General features: G+C 40.7%; 1 protein-coding gene across 2 annotated transcripts in view; it reads left to right on the top strand.

Moving 5' to 3' along the window:
- The window catches only part of ITGA6 (integrin subunit alpha 6), a gene marked incomplete at its 5' end in the record, with an annotated part of 74,042 nt that extends 47,924 nt beyond the window's left edge, over positions 1–26,118 (top strand). The window contains 17 exons of one of the 2 annotated variants that reach the window (XM_082658116.1): positions 2,560–2,658; positions 2,908–2,969; positions 6,697–6,857; positions 7,014–7,157; positions 8,557–8,672; positions 8,788–8,977; positions 9,065–9,148; positions 9,245–9,324; positions 9,476–9,553; positions 9,641–9,743; positions 11,135–11,308; positions 11,489–11,587; positions 11,688–11,798; positions 11,896–11,994; positions 18,408–18,533; positions 21,677–21,806; positions 23,988–24,124. In XM_082658116.1, coding sequence (XP_082514242.1) covers positions 2,560–2,658; positions 2,908–2,969; positions 6,697–6,857; positions 7,014–7,157; positions 8,557–8,672; positions 8,788–8,977; positions 9,065–9,148; positions 9,245–9,324; positions 9,476–9,553; positions 9,641–9,743; positions 11,135–11,308; positions 11,489–11,587; positions 11,688–11,798; positions 11,896–11,994; positions 18,408–18,533; positions 21,677–21,784 — 1,834 coding nt within the window. In that variant the 3' untranslated portion in view covers positions 21,785–21,806; positions 23,988–24,124. Of the gene's footprint in view, positions 1–2,559; positions 2,659–2,907; positions 2,970–6,696; positions 6,858–7,013; positions 7,158–8,556; positions 8,673–8,787; positions 8,978–9,064; positions 9,149–9,244; positions 9,325–9,475; positions 9,554–9,640; positions 9,744–11,134; positions 11,309–11,488; positions 11,588–11,687; positions 11,799–11,895; positions 11,995–18,407; positions 18,534–21,676; positions 21,807–23,987 lie in introns of both variants that reach the window. The other variant, XM_082658117.1, reaches the window with a different exon arrangement.
- Between the last annotated feature and the right edge of the window lie 499 nt (positions 26,119–26,617).

Genomic DNA, 26,617 nt, shown 5'->3' with positions numbered 1-26,617 from the left:
CAACTTCAGTCCCTGGGCATTTCTCCCCACTAAATTATACTAGTACTTCAGGGTACTTAATAAATAAATGCTAATTAAACATGAGACAGCTGAGCCATAAGATTTGCTTTATGTGTTAAGACATTTTTTATGATTCATATATAATGTGCACCCAAAATTGTGTGTGTATGTTGTGTGTTTAAAAACAGAAATAAAAATAGGATTTAGGTAGAAGTATGTGTTAAAATATTTCCTTTTGAAATTTATGCCGCACTGAAGCCTTAATACTATTGTATGTAAAACACTCTAGCATCTGTAGCAACTGGCTTTAAAATATTTGTGAATTTTTGCCTTCTAAATATGCTCTCAAGACTTTAAGAACATATCTACAGGCGTACTTCATTTTATTGTACTTTGCTTTATTGCGCTTCACAGATACTGTGTTCTTGGTTTTTTTTTTTTTAACAAATTGAAGGTTTGTGGTGAGGTGCCATTTTTCTAATATCATTTGTTCACTTCATGTCTCTGTGTCACATTTTGGTAGTTCTTGCAACATTTTAAACTTTTTCATTATTATTATTATTTTCATTATGGTTGATCTTTGATATTATTGCTACGACTTCCTGAAGACCCAGATGCTGGTTAGCATTTTTTTTTTTTTTTTTTAGCAATAAAGGTTTTTTTTTTCTTCTTTCTTTTCTCTTCTTTCTTTTTCTACAAACCCTTGTGTCGAGGGCTGACTTTGAATAGATCGCAGCGAGGGAGCTGCTCTGCTAATAAAGTATTTTTTAATTAAGGCATGTACATTGTTTTTTTAAGACATCATGCCATTGCAACTTAATAGACTACAGTATAGTGTAAACATAACTTTTATATGCACTAGGAAACCAAAAAATTCAAGTGACTCCTTCATTGCAATCCTTTTGCTTTGTTGCCGTGGTCTGGAACCAAACCTGTAGTATCTCCGAAGTATGCTTGTAGTTAGGATCTTAGAAATTAGTAGCTGTCTAAATGTAAAATAACAATAGAAAGGTAGACAGTTAAGATAAAGGGAAATGAAGAAACAAAATGTAGGCAGCATTTGCCCTTTAATTGGCTCCTGGCTTCCCCAGGAAGGTACTCAAAACCTCTCTGGCCTACTGATAGATGGATTCCAGAAGTTCAAAGTAGCTGTTTGGAACTTGGATACATTTTCTTGTCGAAACACTGTTCTCCAGAATGGCTGGGTTTACCACAAACCCACTAAAGTCAGGGTGACTGAATCCCTGTGGTAGTGGAGCAATAGAACCTGCTCTGAGTCCATGCTGGAGAGCGAAGGAGCAGAGAGGTGTGCTGTCTCCCCAGCCACCATACACTTGTACTTCCCTGCCTCTGGGGCAGGGGTTAAGCCGTAGGCCCTTGGTGACCCCTTGGCTGTGGGAAGTAGGGAAGAATACGTAAGGGAGAAAGATGATGTTTCTACATGGTGAGAAGGGCTAAAGTTGTGGGACTCAGCTTCTTGTGTGCTTGTGAGGTTGGGTTAGGCAGAGCAGAGAGGGGAAAGGATAAAGGATTCAAGGTTTTGCTTGTAGAGATATTGTGCGGGTAGAAAAGCTGTAGTCAGTACTGGCAGCAGGTGGACAAAGGCTTAAGGTTGGGGGTGGGAGATTCCGAGGGAGGATAGGAAGGGCACATGTTTGTAAGATGGGGACCCGTAAGTTCAGGATTTGCCTGGATTACTAAAATTCACATGATGCATGTAGAAATCCTGACAGCGAGCACCCCAGGTGTTAGGTGTATGTTGGTGTAATCTTTTTTTGGCAAGATTACTCAGAATTAAAAATGCATGTGTTCTTTGACTCAGAAATTCTGCCTAGGAGTTTAATCCTACAGATAAATAGATGTATGTATTTAGGACGCATACATGTGCATGGATGTATATGCAAGGATGTCTGTCAGAGCAGAAAGACTTAAAAAAATTATCGATGTCTACTGATTAAGGACTGGTTAAATAAATGATGTTATGTTGACACATGCAACACCACCAGCTGTGAAGAACAACTAGGTTGTGTGTATAGATATGAGAAGACCTCTGAAATGTTAGTGCATGAAAAAAAGTAACATGCAGAGCGATAAGCATGAAAAGCTCCCACTTAAAAAATAGATGCATGTTATTATATTTAATTTTAGATAATATTTTTAACTGAAACTGACTGATAACGTCTGGAAGGACATGCAAGTCTCCTTAGGGGTTTAGGTGGGGACGAGACATATTTGCCTGAAAACTCTGGAACTTTTACATGTTGCCCATATTATTCTTTCAGTTTAAAAAACTCTAATATTAAAATCATTAAAACAATCTATAATTTTAAATAAATCATATTTAAACATTTTTATAAATATCGTGTAAACAGGTTTTAAATTATCTCTGTTAACAGTTGTTTTCTTTAGCAGTGTGGGAGCAGCAGTCACATTGGGGAACATTTTTTTTTCCTGTGGTTTTTAAGATGCCACATCTGAGGATGCCTATCTATTATGTGAGTTCATTTTACCTCCAAGTAGCAAAGGGCTGAGCTTGTTTTTTCACTCCTTTGTCTTCAGATCCCGGCCTGTGATTAATATTCAGCAAACCATCACAGTTACACCTAACAGAATTGATCTCCATCAGAAAATGCCCTGCGGGGCGCCTAGCGGGATATGGTGAGCGTTTGCGCTGTGTCCACTCTTCCCCCAGTGTCACGTCTCTGCTTGATGATGGCCCTGTTACCCTGAGGAGCCACAGGGAAGATTAAGAGAAATGGTCAAAGGGAAGAGGAATCTGTCAAGTGAATATATAACATTTTACTCATCAGTCGTCACTGGGGGGATTTCAGGGCTGGGGAACGTGTTGGGATATTTTTCTAGGGCAATAATGCATCTCTTAAGAAATATGTGTTTGATTTTATACAGCCTGAAGGTCAAGGCCTGTTTTGAATATACTGCCAAACCCACTGGTTACAATCCTTCAATAAGTAAGTACCTGCTACTTTTAAAATTATATCTTTTCTGTCTGCCAGGTTGAAAGTTGCATAAATAATAGAAGAATAAAAAACTGTAATGGCCAGAATGGGTCCATAAATTCTGGTTTAAAGAACTAAGTCTATCTGTTGTCTCCTCTTTAATCAGGAGGGTGAAGCCCAAGGGGAAAACTGCATTTGGTCCCCATTTGAAGTTTCCAGAGCAGATGATGTAGGACGGAATGAATGCCTTGGAAAAGTACTCATTTGCTTCCACAACCGTTTCCTCCATTTCTGTCTTTGAAAAGCAGTGTGGAAAATTGGTTTTGTACTTGTGAGGTGGCGGGTGGTAGCTGTAGAAGAGTGACCGCAGGAGCCTGCGTCCTGCTCTAATAATTACCAGTTTATAGTCTCTTTGCTGCCCGGTCCCCTCCCAGAGGCCTCCATGGCCCAGAACACCCAAGCTGTGTCCCCGAGGGTGGGCCCTGGGGGGACGTGAAGGCCGGCCTTGAGAACTCAGAGACTTGGGCCCTGCTCCTGGTTCCAGCACCGATGCTGACTGACCCTTCAACACAGAGCAAGTCCCTTAACGTTTGAGTTTTTATTTTCCTATCAGTTTAAAAAAAAAAAAATGCAGGACAGGGTGGTCTATTCTCATGGCTTTCAGTTTTTACTCTACCTTGAGATGGAGTGAGTTCTCTTAGGGTTTGTCCGTGTTACCTAAAGTATTACTTTCTTTTCTTTATTAAAAAAATGTCCCTTTATAACACCCCAGAATTTGACAGCTAAGTCGGCCTTCACCCAATCCATGCTGTCATAGGCCCACTTGGCCTTCATCTTACCGGATTTTAAACTGTCCTCAGGTGGTTTCTTCATCTCTTTGACCTTTTTAGGCCCCTTCTTCTGGGCCACCTCCTGCTGTACGGTCTCCCCACAGGATCTGTGGACCTTGCATGGAGTGTGCACGGTGTGCGTGTATTAGGACTTTCTACACCGGAGGAGCTGTGGCCTTTCACTTTACTTTTGATGTAGCCGGCATTTTATTGAGTACAGAGAATCGTTTTTTGTGTGGCTTTCAGTGACGACATATTTTATGATTTCTCACAATCTGTCATCCTCTCAGTGTAGTTTGTGTTGTTTTTACCCAAATACAGTGCCTTACACTTGCTGGCTTGGGTGACGGGCCTTGTACCATTGTGTTTGGAAGTAGCCTAGAGAGACCAGGAGAAACAGTGATTCTTTGACTGGGCAAGGAGAGGAAACAGAGACACGTTTTTTATTCTATTGGTCATGTTCTCAAACCACTCTGTTTGCCTGTAGATGTGAAATCTCACCGGAACACTCCGTGTCTTCCCCCAGATCAATCATTTCTACAAAATAAATTACAAACTTCCTTCTAGCTTTAATGCTGCGCTTGGTGCCATGTAAATGAATTTTATATTCTGTAACTACTCCATTAACCAAGTGTTTATGGATGGCCTACTATAGATAGAACTTTTTTTTCTGAAGACATTGAGAGAAAACCAGTTTTCATTGCCTTTGCTTCCACGGTATTGGGAAATTCTGAATCAAATAAAGCAGAACTTGCACAAAGCTGCAGAAGTTAATACCTCTAAAATCTGTGTTCCCAGTGTCAGAGAGTGTGAGCTTATTGTCTGACTAGGCTGTTTTAACTCGGCAGTCCTCAGATGTGGTGTTCCATACGTACAGATATTTATAATTGAGCCTTAATGACTATTCTACTTGGCTTGCCCCTCAAAAGGTCAGCAAAGGTGGCCGGCAAGGATTTTAAGATGATGTGAACTGTCTGGAGGGTCAGAAAAGGTTAGAGTGGGTTTGGTAGATAAACGGTTTTAATGCACCCACACCCTCCCCTGCTTTTGCTGTGAGGCGCACTCAGCACGTGAGCCTTCGTCTGGTTCATTGTGAAGTTAGCAGGTCACTGATAAATGGATGATGTCAAGGTTCACAGAGGGCCTAAAATGGAGGCCCGTTCCATTTGGCAGCCGTGACATTTAGGAATTCTTTAGATGGACACAGAAATTGCTATTGAAACTGTCATTTCTAAATTTTGGCCTTCCATATTGGAACAGCTATTGTTTCAGCACAAGGATGACGTCACATTGTGTGCGCGCAAATGTGCATTGGCCGTATGTTGGCGTGTATGCTTCTGTTCATCTATTCTACCACTTATATTTATGTCAGGTTCTGCTGTTGCCGGGGAGTACAGTGGTGAACCGACCGAGGTGGTCCCTGGCACGGCTTTGCCTGGGAAGATTGGTCAGGCAGTCACAGGTCAGCCGGCTAAGTGTGGTTATGGGAGGAATACTGTCGGACCCCCAGGAGGAGCGAGGAGAGGCTTCCTAGAGGAAGCGATGTCCACGCTGAGATCTGAAGGAGGAGTAGGATTAGTCAGCCAGTGACGGGGAGTCAAAAAGTAGGGGGTGGTCCAGCCGGCAGAAGGGGAGAGTGACTTGCGCAGAGGCCTAGGGGAAGTGGGGACCTGCATGTCTAAGAGGCTTTGTAAGGCAGTCTTCTTTTGTGTTTGTGACAGAGACTTTAGGAGTTGCCTCCATCCCTCACTGTAGGTCCCTGGGCCAGCCACCTAGCTCTGTGGGCCTCCAGTTCTTCATGTGGAAGAAGAGGGAATTAAAATAGATGCTCTTAAAAAGGTCTCTTCCAAACTCTAATGTGAATATTAGAACATGGGTTATTCATTTTCTGGAGCAGATTTTTTCTCCTTGAAGCTACCTGCCCTGGCCCTGTACACACTGGTTCACTTCCTCTTCTGATGGTTAGTGAGTGATTAATAAATGTAAGTCATTTAAGTGTTGGCCCATAAAGAAACACAGTTAGAGTTAGCAGTTACATATAGCGAACTGGCAACGAATGCATTCTGAAGTCAAGAAGTGAGATTTTGATCATCCAAACCCTAGCTTGTCTGCAGGCTCTGTTAGTGTCGGTAATCGCAAGCAGGATGTGCCTTCTGGGGCTTTGGAAGTGGAAACTTTGGTTGTCGGAGCTTTATTAGCTAACAAACGGGCCCTCTAGTCCCTGAAAGGAAGTATATTTTTACCTTTTAATTCTTTTTCTTTTTTAAGTGAAAAGTCTCATCCTGTTGTCAAAAGACATCTCCATCTCTAACATATATATTGTTCCTCTTTTAGACAACTCTCCTTTATCAAAGCTTCTTAAACTTGAATGTGTGTAAGAACCACCTGATGATCTTGTTAAAATGCAGATTCGGGTTAAGTAGGTCTGGCTGGGGCCCAAGGTTCTGCATTCCTGACACAACTCAGGAGAAGCCCCTGCTGCTGATCTAGAGAACATTTTTGAATTTAAGCATCGAACTGTTGAAGGGGGAGTCAGTTTAGGCGCTTAGGGAGTGTTGGCTGCCCTCCTGTTGTCTGAGGTACTCTTGAGTTCTAGAAACACAGTCAGACACTGATTCTTAGATGCTGCTCTGAGGTTTTGACTTACTCTCGAGCTCCCCCACGTGGCCCAATGGAACTGTAGCTTTAAAACATTATTCACAGCAATGGGTAGGAGAGAACAGCTTGATTTGAAACATCATAATTCAGTCAGAATGTACATTACCAGGGAATATGAAGGAAAACAATGGCAGTGGGAACAAGTGTTCTAGGAGGGATTAAAATATATCAAAAAGGGACTCACCATACTTACAGCTGCCTTGTGTATGAATGCACTTCTGAGTTGCCATGATTTTGTTGATTTCACCTAGCCATTGCCGGCACACTGGAGGCTGAAAAGGAAAGAAGAAAATCTGGGCTGTCATCAAGAGTTCAGTTTCGAAACCAAGGTTCTGAGCCCAAGTATACGCAGGCGCTCACTCTGAGCCGGCAGAAGCAGAAGGTGTGCATGGAGGAAACCCTGTGGCTCCAGGTGAGGGCTGCAGACAGATCAGTTCTTTAAAGGGTGACGTGGAGATTTCTGACATTTATACCAGCCACCCATTTTCCAGCACAAAGGAAAGCATTGTTTCGGAGTTCCCCAGTAGCAAGTATAGCATGCTTAACTGTACCTCTGCATACTTTCCAGGAAAATATCAGAGATAAACTGCGTCCCATCCCCATAACAGCTTCAGTAGAGATCCAAGAGCCGAGCACTCGGAGGCGAGTGAATTCACTTCCAGAAGTTCTTCCAATTCTGAATGCAAACGAACCCAAGTCTGTTCATACAGATGTAAGTCTTTCTGACTTTCATTTTGCCAATTGTTTGCCCTGTTATTGTGCTAAATCAGACATCTCTGAAGGCAATAGAACCAGTGATTGATTTGCTCTAAAGGCCATTCCTTGGCAGTAAAGAAGCTTTTTAACATATGCAAGGTTTGTTGCAGAAAATGTTTCCCAAATTAGCAGTGAACATACAGGGTACAATTGGAGCCAGAGAGTATTTTTCTTAATAATTTTTGGCCACTGCAACTTACTGAGGCTATAATTGACAGAACTTACTATTCTCACATCAAGTTTCTCCTGTAGCTGTATGGAGGAAGAAAAATGCATTGTATTTTATCACTGAGAGCATTAAAATGTAGAAAAGAAACTGTTGTTAGTCTGAACGTGAAAATCAAGGAGTATCAAAATTCAGCAAGGCAAAAATGTATTAACAGTAAGATAGTCATTTAGTGCCTAATGTAGCCTCTGTAATCTAAGGAAGAAAAATTTATATCGGATGGCTTGCTGTATACCACTTATGAGGTGCGGTCTGTTTGCTAGGGTTTAGGATGGCTGAGATGCCAGATTAGGCTGGGGAGTGGTGACATCTTGATTTGGCGTTTTGTACTTGTTGTCAAAATCTAGTTCATACTGGAGTGTCCACTCTGAGGCACCTGGTTCTAATGGCTCACGGACGAAGGTTTTCACGAGTGAGTTAGGCTTGGGGGCTGATGCCTAAATCTGCACATTGTAGTTGATTGTCATCAAGCATAGTTCCTTGTATACTTTTCAATATACTCTCAATGTCATAATCACATTAATATTTCTTGTGTATATTGCCAGCTCCATAGTCACGTTAAACGTGACAAGCAAGGAGACCGTTTTCCTCATTATTTATCAGTGTGATTATTGAGCACCCCTTAGCACAGTGCAAGATACTCTGCCCTTTGCTTTCCTGACCTTGAACTCTGTTTCCCCATCTGTGCAATGGGGCTCTGAATAGTATATGCTTCATAGGTCCCTTGTGAGGATTACATGAGTTAAAATATGTAATCATGTGTTAGGTAGCACTGTCATTATTATTGGTAATTCTTACAGTAACCCTGTATAGTAGGGAGGTGGTATCCCATGTCACCTGTGATGAAACTTAGACTCTGAAAGGTTAAGTGACTCGCCCAAAGCCATACAACTGAGTGAGCAGCAGAGCCAGGTTTACTCTTTACTCTCCTACAGCACCTCAGTGCCCTGGCCAGAGTGTTCTGAAAACACAGTTTCATTAAAGGACAGAGTGGGCGTTTGATGCAAAGTATGTTTGTAGCTTGGATTCTGCTGTTGTAATTGTCACACAGGGAAATGAACTGTATGGAAACAGTCACCTATGTAGAGTCCTAAGTGATGTAAATTACAACGATTTTGTTTTCCTACAGGTGCACTTCTTAAAAGAGGGATGTGGAGACGACAACGTATGTAACAGCAACCTTAAGCTAGAATATAAATTTTGTACCCGAGAAGGAAATCAAGACAAATTTTCTTATTTACCAATGTAAGAACTGCTCCATAGCACTAGCAAAAATGACTCTGGCTTTGCAGTGACTTTTTGTGAAGGGTTATTGAAAATGTATTGAGAGCTTTGTCATTTTCCTTTTGTTTTTCAATAGTCAAAAAGGTGTACCAGAACTAGTTCTAAAAGATCAGAAGGACATTGCTTTAGAAATAACAGTGACAAACAGCCCTTCCAACCCAAAGAATCCCACCAAAGATGGTGATGACGCTCATGAAGCTAAACTCGTCGCCACTTTTCCGGACACTTTGACTTATTCTGCATATAGAGAACTGAGGGCTTTCCCTGTAAGTATTTCTGGAGACCATGTTGGCCGGAAAAAACATTGTGTGGCAGGTGAATGTGTTGTGATCTGGTATGTTCTTCTGTTACAGGAGAAACAGTTGAGTTGTGTTGCAAACCAGAACGGCTCACAAGCAGACTGCGAGCTTGGGAATCCTTTTAAAAGAAATTCCAGTGTGGGTGATGCCTTTACATACTGTATTTTAATGTTTCAAATAACATTACAGTGTCAATATGCTCAGTCTGTGTTAACAGCTATTTCTGTTTTTTAGGTTACTTTTTATTTAATTTTAAGTACAACCGAGATCACCTTTGACACCACAGACCTGGATATTAATCTGAAGTTGGAAACGTAAGAGTTCTTTCAACCTTCCATTCAGAATTGTTTCATGAAAACACAGCCAGTCAATGAATTGGCCTTTATCTAAAGCATAAAAGAAGTGTAATTTAATGAGAAAACTGACTGTTAAAATAAAACCCTATTGTTTCCTTTTCATTTTCAGAACAAGCAATCAGGATAATTTGGCTTCAATTACGGCTACAGCAAGAGTGGTTATTGAACTGCTTTTATCGGTCTCCGGGTAAGTGTTTGTGTTTAGCACAACAAATCAGTGTTTGAAAGAACCATTTACAATCCTCACTAAAACTGGTGTTTTTTAATTTAACAGAGTTGCTAAACCTTCCCAGGTGTATTTTGGAGGTACAGTCATTGGTGAGCAAGCTATGAAATCTGAAGAGGAGGTGGGAAGTTTAATTGAGTATGAGTTCAGGGTAAGTGGCCGCAGTTGGCCCTTCTGTTCTAGGTACTGAAAGCTAACATGTGCTGTATATGGTCTTGAATATGTAATTTTAATAAATAACAATAAATACACATGATAAAGTGAGTTTGCCAGCTTTTCAACACCATACTGGCTTAGTGTAGAGGTCATATTTTCCAGAATGGAGAACCACAACTGTCATTCAACATAAGATTCTGTTCAGAATCCAGTTCAGTTTGGTCCTAGAGAGTTGGAGTTTGGTGTAGAGAGAAAGGAAGAATCGATTTTTTCCCCTCCAGAGTCTGTCTGTAAAACAAAAATCTCAAAGTAATTTCTATCTGGCTTTAGAATGTGTTATGATTTCTTTCTTTCTCTATTATAAAGTCCTCTGTCTTGTTGCTTGTGGTTAATGTTCACGACCTTTCCCGAGCCCAGTTTTGTGATGGTGAATGTGGGTTTGGCATATGCCAGTAAGGAAGACGAGTGGTTGCTCTGACCCATTTCAAAGTAGGCAATCCCAGTGGCTCTTGGTCCCGTTGAATGAACATATTCTCATGGTACAGAGGTGGCTTCTAAGTCACAGGCAGGTTGAGGTCTGTGTGTCTCCAGTCATGCTCCAGAAAACACAGTGACCGTTGTTGAGGTGTGAAAGTCTGAAGTAGCAAGAATGGGCCCACCGGGGACTGCAACAAGGTGAAGAGGCAGAATTCTCCTCTGAAAGCACCTCTTAGCTCTGCAGACATGGATGGGACAGGTAGTGGGTGGTGGTCATGGCACCTAGGCAGATGTGGCTGAAGGAGAGGTCTGTGGGTTCCGGAGCAGTCCTCCACAGAAACTCTTTCGATTTCTGCTGCAGGAGTTGCTCCCTGCCTGCCCCCAGCTTGCACTCGTGGGTTCCTGGCTGCCAGAAGGGTCCTACTCCGGGTCTGTCAGTTGTAATCCCAAGCCTCCCCCGCATAGTAAGGACGGGGACAGCTTCATTTTTGCAGCAGGTGGGGCTTCCCAGAAGCAGGTTGTGGGTGCACTGCCACCGCACAGGCTTGGTCATCTGCCAGGCAGTGTGGTTACAGAGCGATACACAAACACACATGTGGCTTTTTCCTGGGTCTGTTGGAGCCTGGCATATCTACACTGCAGATTCTGTTACAACAAAAGTTGTTCCTGGATTGAATGAACGATTATTTCTCTTTGATCTCTCTTTTCTTTCTGTTTTTATTGACAGGAATCTTTAAGCACAAGTCTCTATTTTGAATGCCCTATCCATACTCCATTTTTGGAAACTGTGCTTTTATTGTAGTATTATGCCAGATACTTTGGCTTTTTTTCTCTTGGCAACAGGAACTGCTTACTTAATTTTATGTTGAGGGAATTACACTGAGATAATAACGTATTATTTTCTAACAGGTGATTAACTTGGGCAAGCCTCTTAAAAACCTCGGCACAGCAACCTTGAATATCCAGTGGCCAAAAGAAATTAGCAATGGCAAATGGTTGCTTTATTTGGTGAAAGTAGAATCCAAAGGATTGGAAAAGATAGCTTGTCAGCCACAAAATGAAATAAACTTCCTGAAACTGAAGGTAGGCTGGTGGATTTTACACTTAAATTATTTCTGCGCCTTTGGTGATGGGAGAAGGGTGAAGATGAATTGTCAATCATGTGAATTTGGCACTGTTTGGGGAGGGAGAGCTCAAGAGGTTTGTGCAGTAGTACCAAAAAATTACCTTAGGTGGAACTATTTTTGGATGTAATTCTTTCAGGAGGCTCACAACTCAAGAAAGAAACGAGAAATTGCTGAAAGACAGACAGACGATGGTAGAAAACTTTCTTTATTTGCCGAAAGAAAATACCAGACCCTCGTAAGTATTTTTCAAGAGCTGTGAATGTTTGACAGGAGGTGGCGGGAAGGCCTTCCCCAGACCCCTGCGCCGTAACCCCTGCTCTTCCTTTTCTCCCCAGAACTGCAGTGTGAACGTGAACTGTGTGAATATCAAGTGTCCGATCCGAGGGCTGGACAGCAAGGCCTCCGTGGTTCTGCGCTCGAGGCTCTGGAACAGCACGTTTCTGGAGGTGGGCTCCGCCGCCGGGCTGTGCCCCTCAAGTTGTCTGCCACCTCCCAGGACATTTCCCTCTTCACTAATGCTTTCACTAACTTTGTCTCCGACAGGAGTACTCCAAGATGAACTACCTGGACATCCTCGTGCGGGCTTCCATTGATGTAACTGCTGCCACCGAGAATATTAAGCTGCCCAATGCGGGCACTCAGGTGAGGGGTCCCCGGGCTTCACTCAGCTCAGAGCAGATCTCTCTCCTCCACCCCATGCCCGTGGCCTGAGGATGTGCTGCTCTGCAACTCATTTCCCTCACGGCACTGTCACCCCCTTTAAGGAGAAAGCAGATGGTATCTTAAGGTGCGGCCCACCCCAAGCAGCGTTTCAACGGAATCATTGCGGAAAGAAGTGATTCCCGGGTCATCTCGATCTGTGGTGCATGGGGTAGATTTGAGAGCTCTTGGCTCAAGGAGAGAATGGGTGCACCTCCCACGTCTTGTACCGCCCCTGATGCTTGTCACCGTTGTCAGCGTGTCCCCAGTGACGGTAGCCTCACTGCATTATGGGGTAGCTCGTGGCATGTGTGGCCAGCAGCAGTTACTAGAAACGATCTCTATATAGGAATCCAGAGTTGAATCTTGTAAAATCAGTCTCTGGTTATCCTTTGAAATAATTGAAGGAAACTGTCATGCCTCCTCGGACAGGTCTCTTCAGAGCTAAGCACCCTGCTCTTCAGTTTTCTGTCCTGCCCTGGCGCAGCTGAACTGGTTCCGGGTCTCTGCCCTTCCTGGGCCGGCCCCAGGCAGGGCTGAGCTGCCTCCTTCAGCTTACCCGAACCTGCCTCCCGGTGTCTCAGACCCAAGCGTCTGTTAGTTCAGCCTAAAATTTGGTTTTGAAACGGTTGCTGAGGATGGTTTGCATTTCTAGCGGCTACCGTTTTTACGTTTGCGTTCTGCTGAAACTTCCAGGTGTTTTCATCAGAATGTGCTGTCAAGCGGTATTTCCCATATCCCACCCATGAGCAAATTTACAAAATCTAAATGCATGCCTTTAAGTGTATCCTTGCATTTTATGTGATTTACTTTTGGTCCGTGGTTTGGGTTTACGGCATACTTTTGAGTCTCGGTCATTTGCTCTTTGTTAACTTTCTATCCCTGCAAGCTTTATCTTTTTTAAAACCAAGAGGCATGCCTACTGTGTCTTCCTCCAGGTAATTAAGAAAACTATTGAACAAGAGTAGGAGCTTGTGTACCACTAGTCAGAGGTTCCTTGTCGGGGTCTGACACCCACAGGGGCTTGTATCAAGCTCGCAAAGTAAATGCCTGCAGGTTACAGTTGGGAATGTTTTGCAAAAGAGAATGAATGGAGAAGGAAGCATTGTGAATTACTGTCCTGAAGCTGATCTACTGATGTATTTATGACAGTGTCCTGGCTTCAGTCCTCTCACCAGCTGAAAATCCAGTGAGTCTTCCCGATCACCTTGGTTTCTGGGATATAGTGGCCCTTAGCTGTTAAAATTTATCATCCAAACCAGGACATGTTTATCTGGGCAGGATGCTGGGTCACCTGGTGCAAGCCAGGACTGCCCCAGGCTCACCAGGACGTACCCTCACCCTGGCCTTACATTAACTTTGCAGGTTACTCCAGCCCAGCTTTCTACCTCTTATTAATAAGGCATCATGAGGACTGTCAACTAAACTACACCCTCCCTGAGAATCCTTTAACTCCCTCTCTGACTGAAGGCAGTTGCTGAAACTTCCTGTGACTTTTAATCAGCAACCCTGAGAACCGCTGAGTTTTTAGAGCTGCCAAGAGAAAGAACACCTTAGGGGGAAGGGACTAACTAACATTAATAAAATGTTAATTAAGTGTCTGCCATCTACTAGCTGCTTTACCGATATGCTGTCATTTAGACTGCAGAAGAATGCCAAGGTAGACATTGTACCCACTTTACAAAAAAGGAAGCAGGCACAGAGACGGGATGTCATTTGGGGTCCTGGATTGAAATCTGTACCTGTCTGACCTCAGGGCTCCTGTTCTTTGGCTCTGTGACACTTGTTCCCCATTAAGTCCCCAAATCTCAAGTTTAGATGAGAAAACTTGAGTCCAAAAAGGAAGGTTGTCTCTCCCTCAGGGTCACAGGACCAGCATGTGGAGTTAAGACCAGACCTCGGGCTCAGAGCCCCTCATCAGGTGCTCTTGTTTTCTCGAAGATAATGGAACTAAGTCCCCTCTTACCCAGTCTCATGGCTGGGCCACAAATGCAGATGAGGTTCTCTTGGGTATTTCATGTTCTTCGGGCTTTGAGAGCCCATGCCTACCAACGGGAATTGGAATCTTTGCTGTAATCCTACTTGATTTGTTTAATAATTGGTAGATTTGAAAACGGGTTATTAGTCTCATGTCTAGAACCCATTTCTTTTGAAAACCGAGACTTTTTTTGTAATCTCTAGTCTTCTGTTACCTCTTCTATTAACTGATTTCTGAGATAAAATAGTAGCTCAGATATCATATCTACACGTTTCTTTAGATTTTAAGGTGCAGTTTTGGGAGGCCTAAAGATTCAAACTTAATTCAAGTGTCAGGATGCCTTCATTTTTATTCCCTCACTTACTGAGGGTTTCAATTTCATTTATATCTTGGTTCCTCTCTCTTTTCCAGTGTCTAGATCATTTTTCTTTGGAGACAGAAGCAAAGGAGGTTGAGTAATTTAGTCTTGTCTTTTGGTGTTAATATTGAAACATCTTCCCATTGCTTTTACTCTAATCCTGGCTTTAAAAAGATGAAAAAAAAGCCTTTGTTTCCTTATAACCCAACTAATTTCAAGAGTTTTGTGTTCATTTCTTAATAAAACACTTTCAAGATATTGTTACAACAAAGTCAGAGAGAGCTGGTCACCTAACTGAAACAGCTAAGATGGTTACTAAAACTTTAGTATCAATTAAATTGATCCAATTAACAATCCAGTTAGCCATGGACACACTGCGTGCCTTCCCTGCAAAAATGCTAGAGAAGCAAAGTTGAACAAGATAGTGTCAATTGTGAAGAATTTCACGGTCTAGGAGATCGCGAACTGGGAGAGAACTGTTGAAGTCAGCCAAGGAGGAAGGAGATTACCTATGGGTTGTACTTATATACCCCCATTTCATTCCTAAGGAAGTAGGAAGAGAGTGTCTAAGCTTCCTGGTTGCCAAAGATGAGAAAGAATGTGATAGGTGAGAGTAGGCACATCATTTTTCGGGGGGAGGAGCTTTTCTTTTTTTGGTTCTAAATTCAGAGAAGGACTTGAGATATGGATCCTTTTATAAGATGGATTTCTGATATGAAGAACACTCACTAAGGGGATGGTGTCTTTAATAGAGAGTTTTGTAAAAGATAGGAAAATCCCTTCATTGGGGGGTTTCTTATACTGATGTTCAATAAGAGCGTAGGCTATTACATGACAGAGTGATGTAGGGAAACGGTTTGGCTGGGGGCAAGCTAATGTGGTCTCAGCACTGCTCACTGGTGATGGAATTTAATGCATCAGCAGAGTTAAGCCCTTTTTCCCCTTACGGACACATGATGGATGAGGTTCACATGCACAGGTCATCCCTATGGAAATGCCTAGATTTTAATGAAACCAAAAAAATTTTTTTTGATTTTGGAGTTGGAGTAATTTCTACTGGCCTGAACCTGTCATTGTCCATCAGTAACAGTTGCTGTGACAAGATGAGACAAGGCTTCCCGAGCTCTGGGAGTCGCAGCTCACAGTTGGTCTCCCCTCACCTGATTCTAAGGCCAGCTCCACGCAACCCCCATTCTCAGTCCCAGCTGGAGAATGACTGTCATACACACACACACACACACACACACACACACACACACACACACACACACACACACACACACAGTTGACAATTTAAGGAAACAAACAATAAAATCTTGCTGACTGGCCTCTCTCGCCTTCCTGGACCGCACTGTGGCCTTGCACACACTGGGTTTGCAGAGCACATCTGGCCTTTAAATGTGTGGCCCAGCCCCTAGCATCAGTCCTCAGTCTTTGATGCACAGTGAGTTGTTTTAGTTTTTAAAACCACACACCACCCCAGCCCCAACCCGCAAAATAAACTACCTTGTTCAGCCCTTATGCTGTTGGATTGCAGCCTTTTATGGGCATGGTTTCCCCCTATGATCAGCCATTTAAAAGGCTCTGGTATGCGGTGTGACTTATAAGGCTGCTTGCCCTTGCCGTGGACCAGTTTCCACTCTCCACTTCAAGGTTTCATCAGAGCTTATTCTTAAACATGAGGATGGCCCTTCCAAGCCATCACCTTGCCCCAGGGACACACTGTGTGGCTTCCCTGTGCTACATACTAGGGAAGCAAAGTTAAATGAGATAAAGCATAGGCTAATTGAAATAATCTTTTTATTTTAGAATAGTCTGTCTTAGCAGTCACATCAACTATATTATTTCTTCACCAGTCTCTCACCATTCTTTCTTCCCCACTTCGTGGGTACCCCTCTGCTTGAACCAGTAATCTCAAGAAAGGGTTGTTTTAGCTTAAAGCTAGGACACCTGTTGGGGGATGGGAGGCAACAGAAGTGAGCCATGAGGCCCTCCCTGGGGCTGGGAGCTTGAGTGAAACCTCATTGAGAGCATAACAGGAAACATAGTAGCTGAGAAAGGTGTTTATGCTAAAAACTCTAAAAGTGAATTCTTTCCTATTAAATGTTTAAAGGAAAGCATTTCTTACTTTTAAGTATATTCCATAAGCCAAAGGAGGTTGAGAAGCTGTTTTCTAGGATAAGTAGGAAGGGAAGTACTTTAAGAGATTTTTAAAGAAAGAGTTCTAGTATAGTAGTATTGAATCACAGTGTAGACACAGAAGCATTTTTAGGCAGCATCCAGAATTCAATATTAATTTAGAATACGTGAATAGAAACATTTCTCAGAAATTAAATTTTTCCCTCTACGTTTTCTTTACCCTTCACTTTATATTCTCTAAATTCAAAAATATCAGAAACTTCAAACTGGTAGATCTCTAATCAGTATAGTTTACAAAATCATATTTGTAGCTTTCACCAGGTCTTTTATGTGCTTTGAAAGATCATCTCCTGGGAACAAAAAGTCTCCTGGCGTTACAAAACTCCACTTGAATTTCTAAACCCGTGTAACCAAGTTGTAGCAAATTGCCATAAGCAACTTTTTAGATTTCTAAATAAACACTATTTCTATTTAATTGGTATTTGCCAGCTATCAAGTGTTTAGAACTTAAGCTTCTCATCAGCTGCCACTTAAAGCTCTAAGCTGCCTCTGAATGAAGCCAGAGTCTAGTTTGTCTAAACACATTTTGTAGAAGATGACACCAAGCCATTTCAGGAAATTTTATTCTTATGAGGATCTTTAGTTTGCTATCCTGTTACTGAACTCAGGTTTGGCTTCTTGTCGCTCAAGAATCCAGTTGTGAGAGAGAAGTGTTAGGTAAAAGAAAAGATAGCTTTGTCGAGGAAGCTGGCAATCCTGGTGAGAGGGTGGACTCATATCCCAAAGAACCAACTCCCCAGGTTTTGCTCAGAGATTATGTAGGGAAAAGAGGGGCTACGTGCTGGAGAGGAGGTAATCTTCTATGTTCGGAGATGACCGTCTCAGTCCTGTGGTTCCAAGTAGCTGTCAGCTGGGGGCGCCCTGTAGGGTCCTGCTCGGTTTCAACCCTAAGGAAGAATTAGAATGGTATCCATCTAATGCCTCTAATACCATCTAATAGCTCCATCCCTATTTTTATATTTCATAACGTCTTTAAAATCTGAGGAAGGAATGTAGGCTTATTGTGCATAAACCGACCCTTTTGTTGCCATTGTTGGATGCTTAATTAAGAGAGGTGACCATTCTCAAAAAGATACCAGGTTATATAGATGTAACAAGATTGGGGTTGTGTCCCTATTGATAATTGTTGAAACTTGGTGATGAATAAATGATGGTTCATTATACAATTTTCTCTACTTTTGTTGATTACAAAAATTTTAAAAACATAAGTTAGCAAAGAAATAATTACTTTGTCAAAACACAATCCAGGACTTCCCTGGTGGCGCAGTGGTTAAGAATCCATCTGCAAATGCAGGGGACACGGGTTCGAGCCCTGGTCCGGGAAGATCCCACATGCCACGGAGCAGCTAAGCCCGTGCACACAACTACTGAGCCTGCGCTCTAGAGCCACGAGCCACAAGTACCGAGCCCGTGAGCCACAACTACTGAAGTCCACATGCCTAGAGCCTGTGCTCCACAACGAGAGAAGCCACCACAATGAGAAGCCCGTGCACCGAAATGAAGAGGAGCCCCCACTCGATGCAACTAGAGAAAGTCCACACGTAGCAACGAAGACACAACACATAAATAAAAATAAATAACTTTATTTAAAAAAAACCCCACAATCCAGCATTTTCCAGGTTCTGGGAAAAGATCTCCAAGAAACGTCTCTTAAAGCAGTATTCCGTTACTAAAGGAAAGGATCTCACATCAAAAAGACATCTCACCTGTCCATAGGCTACATTGACCAAAATGTGTCTGGAAGCAGAATTAGTAATATAAACTCATGGTTTAATTCTCGCCTCAGTTTATAATGATATTGCTTTCTTTTATGCCCCATAGGTTCGTGTGACTGTGTTTCCCTCAAAGACTGTAGCTCAATATTCAGGAGTACCTTGGTGGATCATCCTAGTGGCTATTCTTGCTGGGATTTTGATGCTTGCTCTATTAGTATTTTTACTATGGAAGGTAAGTCATATCTGGCACTTGAGTTTTGTGATACAAACTTTATTTCAGGTTTTTTAAAAAGTAAATTAACACTGATAGTATATTTTTTTCATTGCTGCCTTTTCCCAACATTTTACTATGAAACTTTTCCAATATACAGCAAACTTGAGAATTACACAATGAACATCTGAATATCTATCTAACATTTTGTATTTAAAGGTATATAGTATTTGTACATTATAAGGAGCTTCTTAAGTGTGTAAATTTGGTGTTTTTCACATATAATTTAGCACGTTTGGCAAATAACAATTTAAAAAAATCTTACCACTATGACCTTTTCTTCATCTAAGATCAAATTCTGAGTCTAAGCCAAATTGTTGGGTATCACATTAATCAGAATCTGTATCCCGGTTAATTTCAACTTTCGTAAAGAAATGTTCATGGCAGCAGTTGGGGCTTGTTACAGTTGCAGCTAGATTAGGAATAGGAAAGCATGAAATTAATGAATCCCAGAGTAGTTTTCATAGCCTATATCAAACATAAGGAAGATCCGTGTTTAATATAATGTTCTTCATTAGAATTTGGTCCTGCAAATATAATGTAGTATCTTCCGCCTGCTTTCTACCAGTAAATAGTCTACATTACAAAAAATGTATGAGATGTTGCATACTTTTGTTGCCAGAGATTATGACCTATAGATTTTGGATTATTCTCAGTGAGTAATGGAGGTTCACAGACCTTTATCAACCTTTGTCAACAATCACAACTTGTAAAAAAAAAAAAACTCAGTTTGTAATGACTTATTCAGCAGCACAACTTGACATGATGTGAAAAGAGGCTCTTTATGGTCTTTATCCTTTACTCATTAGTCTCACTGCAGAAATACTAATGTTTTGATTACTGTGACATTATGTATGCAGTGTGTTACTTTTCTAAAATGCCAAAAATTCTAGGTTTCCAAACACGTCTGGTCGAGAGGTTAACAGATTATGAAACTCCACCGACAATATCTAGGATCAGACTATCCTTATCTTTTCCTTGGATCCAAGAGTATAATGGACAGGGCTCAGGAGATTCTCACTTTCAAATATTGGGCATCTCTTTTTCACTTTATTTTTTCAAGTAACTTCCTCTTGCCAAGATAATTTTCTGAGATAATTTTCCTGTGTCCTCCAGTTGTGTGATTGAAGCTTGGTATCTGCTCATGCCAAGACCCATCCTCCCATGGGATGTTAGCCAGTCCTACCTCTGATGTTTACTTCAGGTAGTAGGTTTGTCTGATGAGCACAGCCAGCCAATATAGGAGATGCTTTGGAAATTATTTTGATATCAAAAACTGAATGCAAGTTTTGATATTTGAGGATGGCCTTCTGCTCTCCAGAAGAGGTCACAAGAACAATCTTTTTCAAAGCAGATCTTATTGGCAGTCTCTAATGAGGGTAAGTTGAGAGTTAAGAAACCCAAGCTATATAATCTTGGACAAATCATTTCACCTCCCTGGGGCACTGGTTTGCCTTAGCTGCTTAGTAAGTGGGTTGGACTAGATAATCTCTCTCTCCTTTTTTTTATGTTCTAAAGTATCCGGACTCACAAGTGAACTCTAAAGTAATTAGACAACTTCTACAACAACCCCCCCATGAAAATCATTTTTATTACTTTATGCTTTTCTTTCTGAAACTGAACTATTTGCTTTTATGTGCTAAAATAATAGACTTTGAGGACCAGAGAGGACTCTGGTTCACTGGCCATTAAATTGAGTTTTGCACATCCACGTAGGTGCCAAGACGAAGCTACGCAGGTGGGGCTAGGGGCAGTATCCCCACTTCAACCAGAGCCGTTGTGACTTTATCTGCTTTGAACATAGGGATTCTGCATAGGGTTTTGTTTGAGGGTATAAGAGAAAAGTCCTCCAGCCTGGTCCAGTCCCCTTCATTTTGTAAACAAAGATGCTCACGCCCATGGATGTTAAGAATGTTGCCAAGTTAGAGGCATAACAAGGACTCCTGGTTTGTGGTTCATTCCTTTTCTCACGATATTTACTAGCACGTGTTACTGAAAGTTGGCTGGGTGTGCTCACTGTATAATAAATGTCAGAAATAAATATCCAAATGAATAGCCTAGATCAACAGCCTGGATCAACGCTGCACAGTAAAACTTTCTGTAATAATGGAGATGTTCTGAAGCTGCACTGTCCATTATGGTAATCACTGGTCACATGTGGCTGTTGAGCACGTGGAATATGGCCAGTGCAACGGAGGTATTGACTTTTAAATTTAATTTAAATCTGAATAGCCTCACGTGGTTAGTAGCTACCACATTGTACAAAGCAGATCAAGATTTGTACTTCGTGAGTTGCCAGGCTAGGCTGCAGAATTTTCCAGGAGGTCAGAAATTGTTCAATCAAGTTATATATCACAGGGCAGTTCCATGGCCTTATGAACGAGATAAAAGTAAGTAGAAAAAGTTCTCCACGGTTGAATGAGGAAATTATAGTAGAAAGTGGAATTATACCTTTATACTCATTTAGAGTGACCTAACCTGAGGAGCACAGGTTCCTACCACTTAAGTGTTACATGGTGGTTCAGAATTTGGGAAAATGACAGCTGTCGTTGTTTCATGACAGTGTATTTGAATTTATTTTGTGATTTACCTCCACCAAGGCCCCCAAGCAAATGGCATTTATTCCATAAAATTCACTGCGAAGGGCAGAAAAATATTCACAGAATCTATTTTATTTGGATTTGTGCTAAGCCTTAGAGAATTTATTCTTTACACTTTGAATCAGTAAACTGTAGATGTCAATCTTTTGCCTATTTTTAGACTCCGTATTCCCTGCAAGAAGAAACCACCCAAAGCTGTAATCAGATGTGTATATATTTTCCATTTTAGGATGATTTTGGTCCTTAGGATTGGTTACAAATAGAAAAATCAATCAGCTAATGTCATCCATGTAAATGTTTGACCAGAGACCCATGGCAATAGAGTTGGGTTAATTGCTGTCACCATGCAGTATAGCGCAGGGGCTGATCCCTTTTGGTTGATGCATAGTGGTCTCTCTGTAAACAAGCTGTAAGTAGAAAACAGGTTAAAATCTGAGATTTTCTTTTGTTTAGCTTTTATACACAAAACTGTTAACACTGACTAAATACCTTGCTTCCTTATAGTGTGGTTTCTTCAAGAGAAATAAGAAAGCTCATTATGATGCCACATATCACAAGGCTGAGATCCATGCTCAGCCGTCTGATAAAGAGAGGCTTACTTCTGATGCGTAGTATTGATCTACTTCTGTAATTGGTAATTGATCAATGTTTTTTAATCGCTAGTTGTGGGACCCGCTATGGTTGTGGTGGCTAACTTTAAAAGCAACAGCTTGCTGTGTGTGTCCCATTAACAGATGTTTCCAAATGTCCACACTGGCTTGCCTTGCTTGGATTTATTTCATTTATTTCACTTGAAAACTTACAGTTTTTAAAAAATGCACAAAGCATCTTTCATTGCAGGTGAGTAATTTTGTGGTGGTGTTGTTGTTATTAAACATTACCCACAGCAATGAAGAAAACGGCAACCTATGTACACAAAAAAGGAGGCTTTAGACCTCCACAGTAGCCCAGTTTGCCATGTGTTGTTAATCCAGTATGTAGCATCTCACTTGGAATTTCAAAGATGTATAAGAAATCATCCCAGATTTCTTGTCCATTTTGGAATTTCCCACAGATAGAAGCTTGTGTTGACTGCCTCATTAACCTATTGCATGTTGGAAACATTGCGTTTCTCTTGAAGAGAAGCCTTTCTCACTGTCATCTTTTTGATCTCCTTGCTATGAAGTGATGGGGGAAGGCTTGGAATGCTTTTATTGTTGCTCAGAAATTGTTTTATGCGAGCTAAGCATGCAACTTCCTTTCCCTGCATATCTACCATGGGTCAAAGACCATTGCAACAAACTCTAACTATTGGCGTGATGGACATTATGGTCAACTTCAGAAGATGATTCTTTGCCACATGGCCTTCAATATACAAAATTCTAATATAAAAATGCTCTGGACAGTTTATTTCAGAACGTTGTAATGGAGTTTGACCTTGTTCCTTGTTCCTAGAGATTTTTTTCAACCTTGGGTCTCAGTTGATTTTAAGTTTGTATTTGGCTTTTCTTATTTGTAAATCCACGGAAATGGGAATGGCAGAGATTCCTTTTTCCATTTCTGTGGGCATGAGAGGGTAGAATTACCCCTATAATCCCTTTCCATGGCACTGTCAACGATGAATCCCAATTCCATTTCAGTTTTCTGTATCACCCTTGATTTCTTCTTTGTTTAAATGGGGAAGAGCCACATACTGCAACAGATAGTTGTTTTGGCTTTTTTGCAGAAAATAGAAAAGGCCTTAGAACAAAACTTCTTGGTCCATTTTTCCCATTGACTCAGTGATAACTTCGTACATAATTTCATTTTGTCCCATGCCATTCTTATAACTTAACATCATTCAAAACAAATGTTCTGTTCCTGTTGATGTCACATAGTAAACACATTAACCAACCATTCTAAGTATCTTCCTCATCCACCTTTTATCTGCATTTTTAAATTAAAAACACATCTTTTTAAAAAATACATATATATTTTATTCACTTAAAAAATTCAATCTGATTTTTAAATTTCCAGATATGTTCTCAATAAAAATCTACTTTGGATCAGATTGAATATTTTTTAAAGATCAATAAAATATATATTCATTAATAATTTAAATGTAAAGGTTGTCTTTTCGCCAAAAAAAAAGAAATTAGGGGATGCTCTGAAATTCAGTCAAGTGATAGTTTCCTCAAATTCCTTGCAGTACATAAATGCTTTTATTGCAGGACACAGTTACTACATGATTTATTAATGAAACAGCTTAGTTTGGAAGCTTTGTTTGGAAATCCAGGCAGTATAAATTACCTTCTAGCTATTGAGAGATAAGTACTGGAGCCTTGGAGGAGAGATTTCTTAAACTGACCCACTTCAAGTAGTAATTTATAAAATATTTGTGACCTGATTTCCATTTTGTTAGTGGAAGAGGGCATGAAATAATCTTTGGTGTACGGCCTTGGGAAAAAAATGTGTTCTTGAAACTAACATGATGTTCTAATAATCTGAAAATTAGATCTTTTACGTACAGTATTGCGATTATAAAAAACGGAAGCACTGTTTCATAAGCTCTTCAACTGTTAGAGGCAACTAACATTGTTGTAAGATGGAAGGACAAGATGGAAAAAGGGACTTTTCTTCCAATTTTACAGCTGTTCTCTTCCGTTTATCCCCACCGGCTGTTATCATTTCTTTTTGACCTATTGGTTCCTTCTTAAAAGAAAACCATGTGTTTTATTCTTTGTCCAAGTCCAAAGTTAGGCATAGGTGAACAGAAAGCTTAGACATTGCCATCTAGTGGACTTGCTCTTGTTGGAATTATTTAATTTGTTTCTGTGCCTTTCTCCCCTGCCTCCAGTGTGGATTCTTTAAACGCTCTAGGTACGACGATAGTGTTCCCCGATACCATGCTGTAAGGATCCGGAAAGAGGAGCGAGAGATCCAAGATGAAAAGTATAATGATAACCTTGAAAAAAAACAGTGGATCACAAGGTGGAATGAAAATGAAAGCTACTCCTAGGGGGGCCAAAAAAGCTTCACAGTACCCAAACTGCTTTTTGTTTTCCCCAACCCAGAAATTCAGATGGATTGAAAAGCCTGTTCAATACCTGAAAACAGATTTCAGACAGACTACACACAGTACAAGCCTACAGTTTTAACTGTGGACACTGTTATGTAGCCTGAGGCTCCTGTTTTGCACGGCCAATTTGAAGGCTGTTGGAATGGATTTTTCTTTAACTGCCTTAATTTAATGTTCCGGGTTGCCTTTGTTTTTGGTGTGACTGACTTACCTGTGCTGGGGAAGGACCTGCCACATCCTCTTGATGGTATAGCTGGAAGAAGCCACCACAACCACTGCACCAACAGAGTGACTGTCCTGACCTCGGCACCACCTCTGCAAACGTGCTTCTCGCAGGACCAGAGAACCTGCAAGTCAACTGTCCTGTGTTACAAGACTATGCCGTCAGGGTAGCTGGGTTCAGTTTAAAGTGCTCCCATAAATTAAGTGTGCAATAGAAGGTGATGCTGCCATCCTGTCATGTTTTTCCATTTCCTAGATGTGTGAATACCTGCTCACACCAAATACACAGAGGTTTAATTCCCCTTTCACTAAAACACACAGGCATAACAGATTTGAATGCTAGTTATACTTATTTGTATATGGTATTTATTTTTCTTTTTTACAAACCATTTTGTTATTGACTAACAGGCCAAAGATTCTCCAGTTTACCCTTCAGGTTGGATTAAGCAATCAGAATTAGAACACGAGAGGTCGTTGGTTGGACCTAAATTATTGACTGCCTAAAGAAAACAGTAATTCTTTATAAATGTATCAGAGTTGTTATACTTTACAGATAAGTTTAAGTTATTAAAACATCTCCCTTCATGGCAGCCCTTACCCCCTCCCTCCAGACCCAAAACATTTAAGAAATAGGATTTAACTGTAAGATGTTTAATTCTTAAAGACAGCAGATATTTTTTAGTTTAGAGCTCTGTGTGATATTTCTGAATTTCATGCTATAACTTTCAGGAACTCTTGGAAATGATGGGATTGTTTGTTGGACTTTAGTGCAGTTTAGTCACTGCTGAAAATACTGTATATTCAGGACTTGAAAGAAGCGGTGAGTACCTAGGGTAGACCCAAACCGATCCAGCGTAAGACTACTGAATACTTGATACCAAAAGTCAGAACATTGTGGCTTTGACATTTTTAAATGTTATTGGAAGCATTTAATCAGTGAGTTGATGTTCTGTTTTTTGCTTTGTTTCCTCTCCTGTCTGCATCCCCCAAAAGACTTTGACTACTCTAAAAAAGAACTTAAAATTGTTTAATTTTAAAGATGAAGGGGAGGGAGGAGGAAGATATTATTATATAATACATTCAATAGAGATTGAATAGATATGAAAACTAAATTTTAAAAAATCACTGTACTTCAAAATGTTAAGTTATATGGGGCGCAACAGCAAACAGGTGCTAATTTGTTTGGCTATAGTGTAAGCAGCATCTCAGAATCTTTTAAAAGAACAAAATACAGCTACGTGTGCCATTTGCTTTGTAGTTTTAATTTTTTTTTTCTTTTCAGAAATGTTATGCCCTTAAGATACTAGTTGTACTTTGGAATTTTCAAAACAAAAATAGTTATATAAGTGATATTTTGTTTACAAAGATTTCTCTAAAACAGGTCATAACAGTGTTTAAAATCTCAGTTTCTTGCTTAGGTAACTTGCAACCTAGTGCACTGGCGTATAGGTTGCTCAGAAGCTGATATTTTGAAAGTGTTTATAGACCTTTGTTATAAAAATGAATGTCCTAAAAGGTGGGGGGGGGGTACAAGGGTGGTTCAACAACAAAAGCAGCAAGAATGTAGTGGTGTTTAAATTTATAGTTGTTAAAAATGTCATCTCAAGTCAAGTCACTGGTCTGTTTGCATTTGATACATTTTTATACTAACTAGCATTGTGAAATTATTTCATGATTAGAAAAATACCTGTGGATATTTGTATAAAAGTGTGAAATAAATTTTTTTATGAAAGTGTTCATTGCTTAGTAACACAGCATTGTATATGTGAAATTATAAATAATGTGAATTGCCTTTCTTTTTATTTCATCAAACTAAACTGTAAAGTTTTTCGTGTTTTTATTTATATGGGACACTAAGAATAATCTCACATCAGCCAAAGATATTAGTGCCCCCCCCAAAATGCAATGTAAATGTGATTGATGGGGGTTTTTCCCCCCCTTTTGGCTCTACTGTTCAGTTGAGGATATTTTCAAAAGAAAATGATCTTAAAGGTGGTTTGTTCAAGATACCTACAAATTGGGAGATGTCTGTATGTGTTGATTCATTTGCTTCAAAGGCTTATGATGCGTCATTTAGCAATGATACCATGGCATGAAGCGAAAAGTTCTTATGGCTAAGTTGCTTTCTTCTTAGAACACACTTTGGATGTGAGAGCAGGCCAGCTGTGACATGACTCATCGTACTG

This window comes from Grampus griseus, assembly GCF_964374135.1.
Source record: "Grampus griseus genome assembly, chromosome: 7".
Taxonomy (NCBI): Eukaryota; Metazoa; Chordata; class Mammalia; order Artiodactyla; family Delphinidae; genus Grampus; species Grampus griseus.
This window is presented reverse-complemented; position numbering and strand designations above follow the sequence as displayed.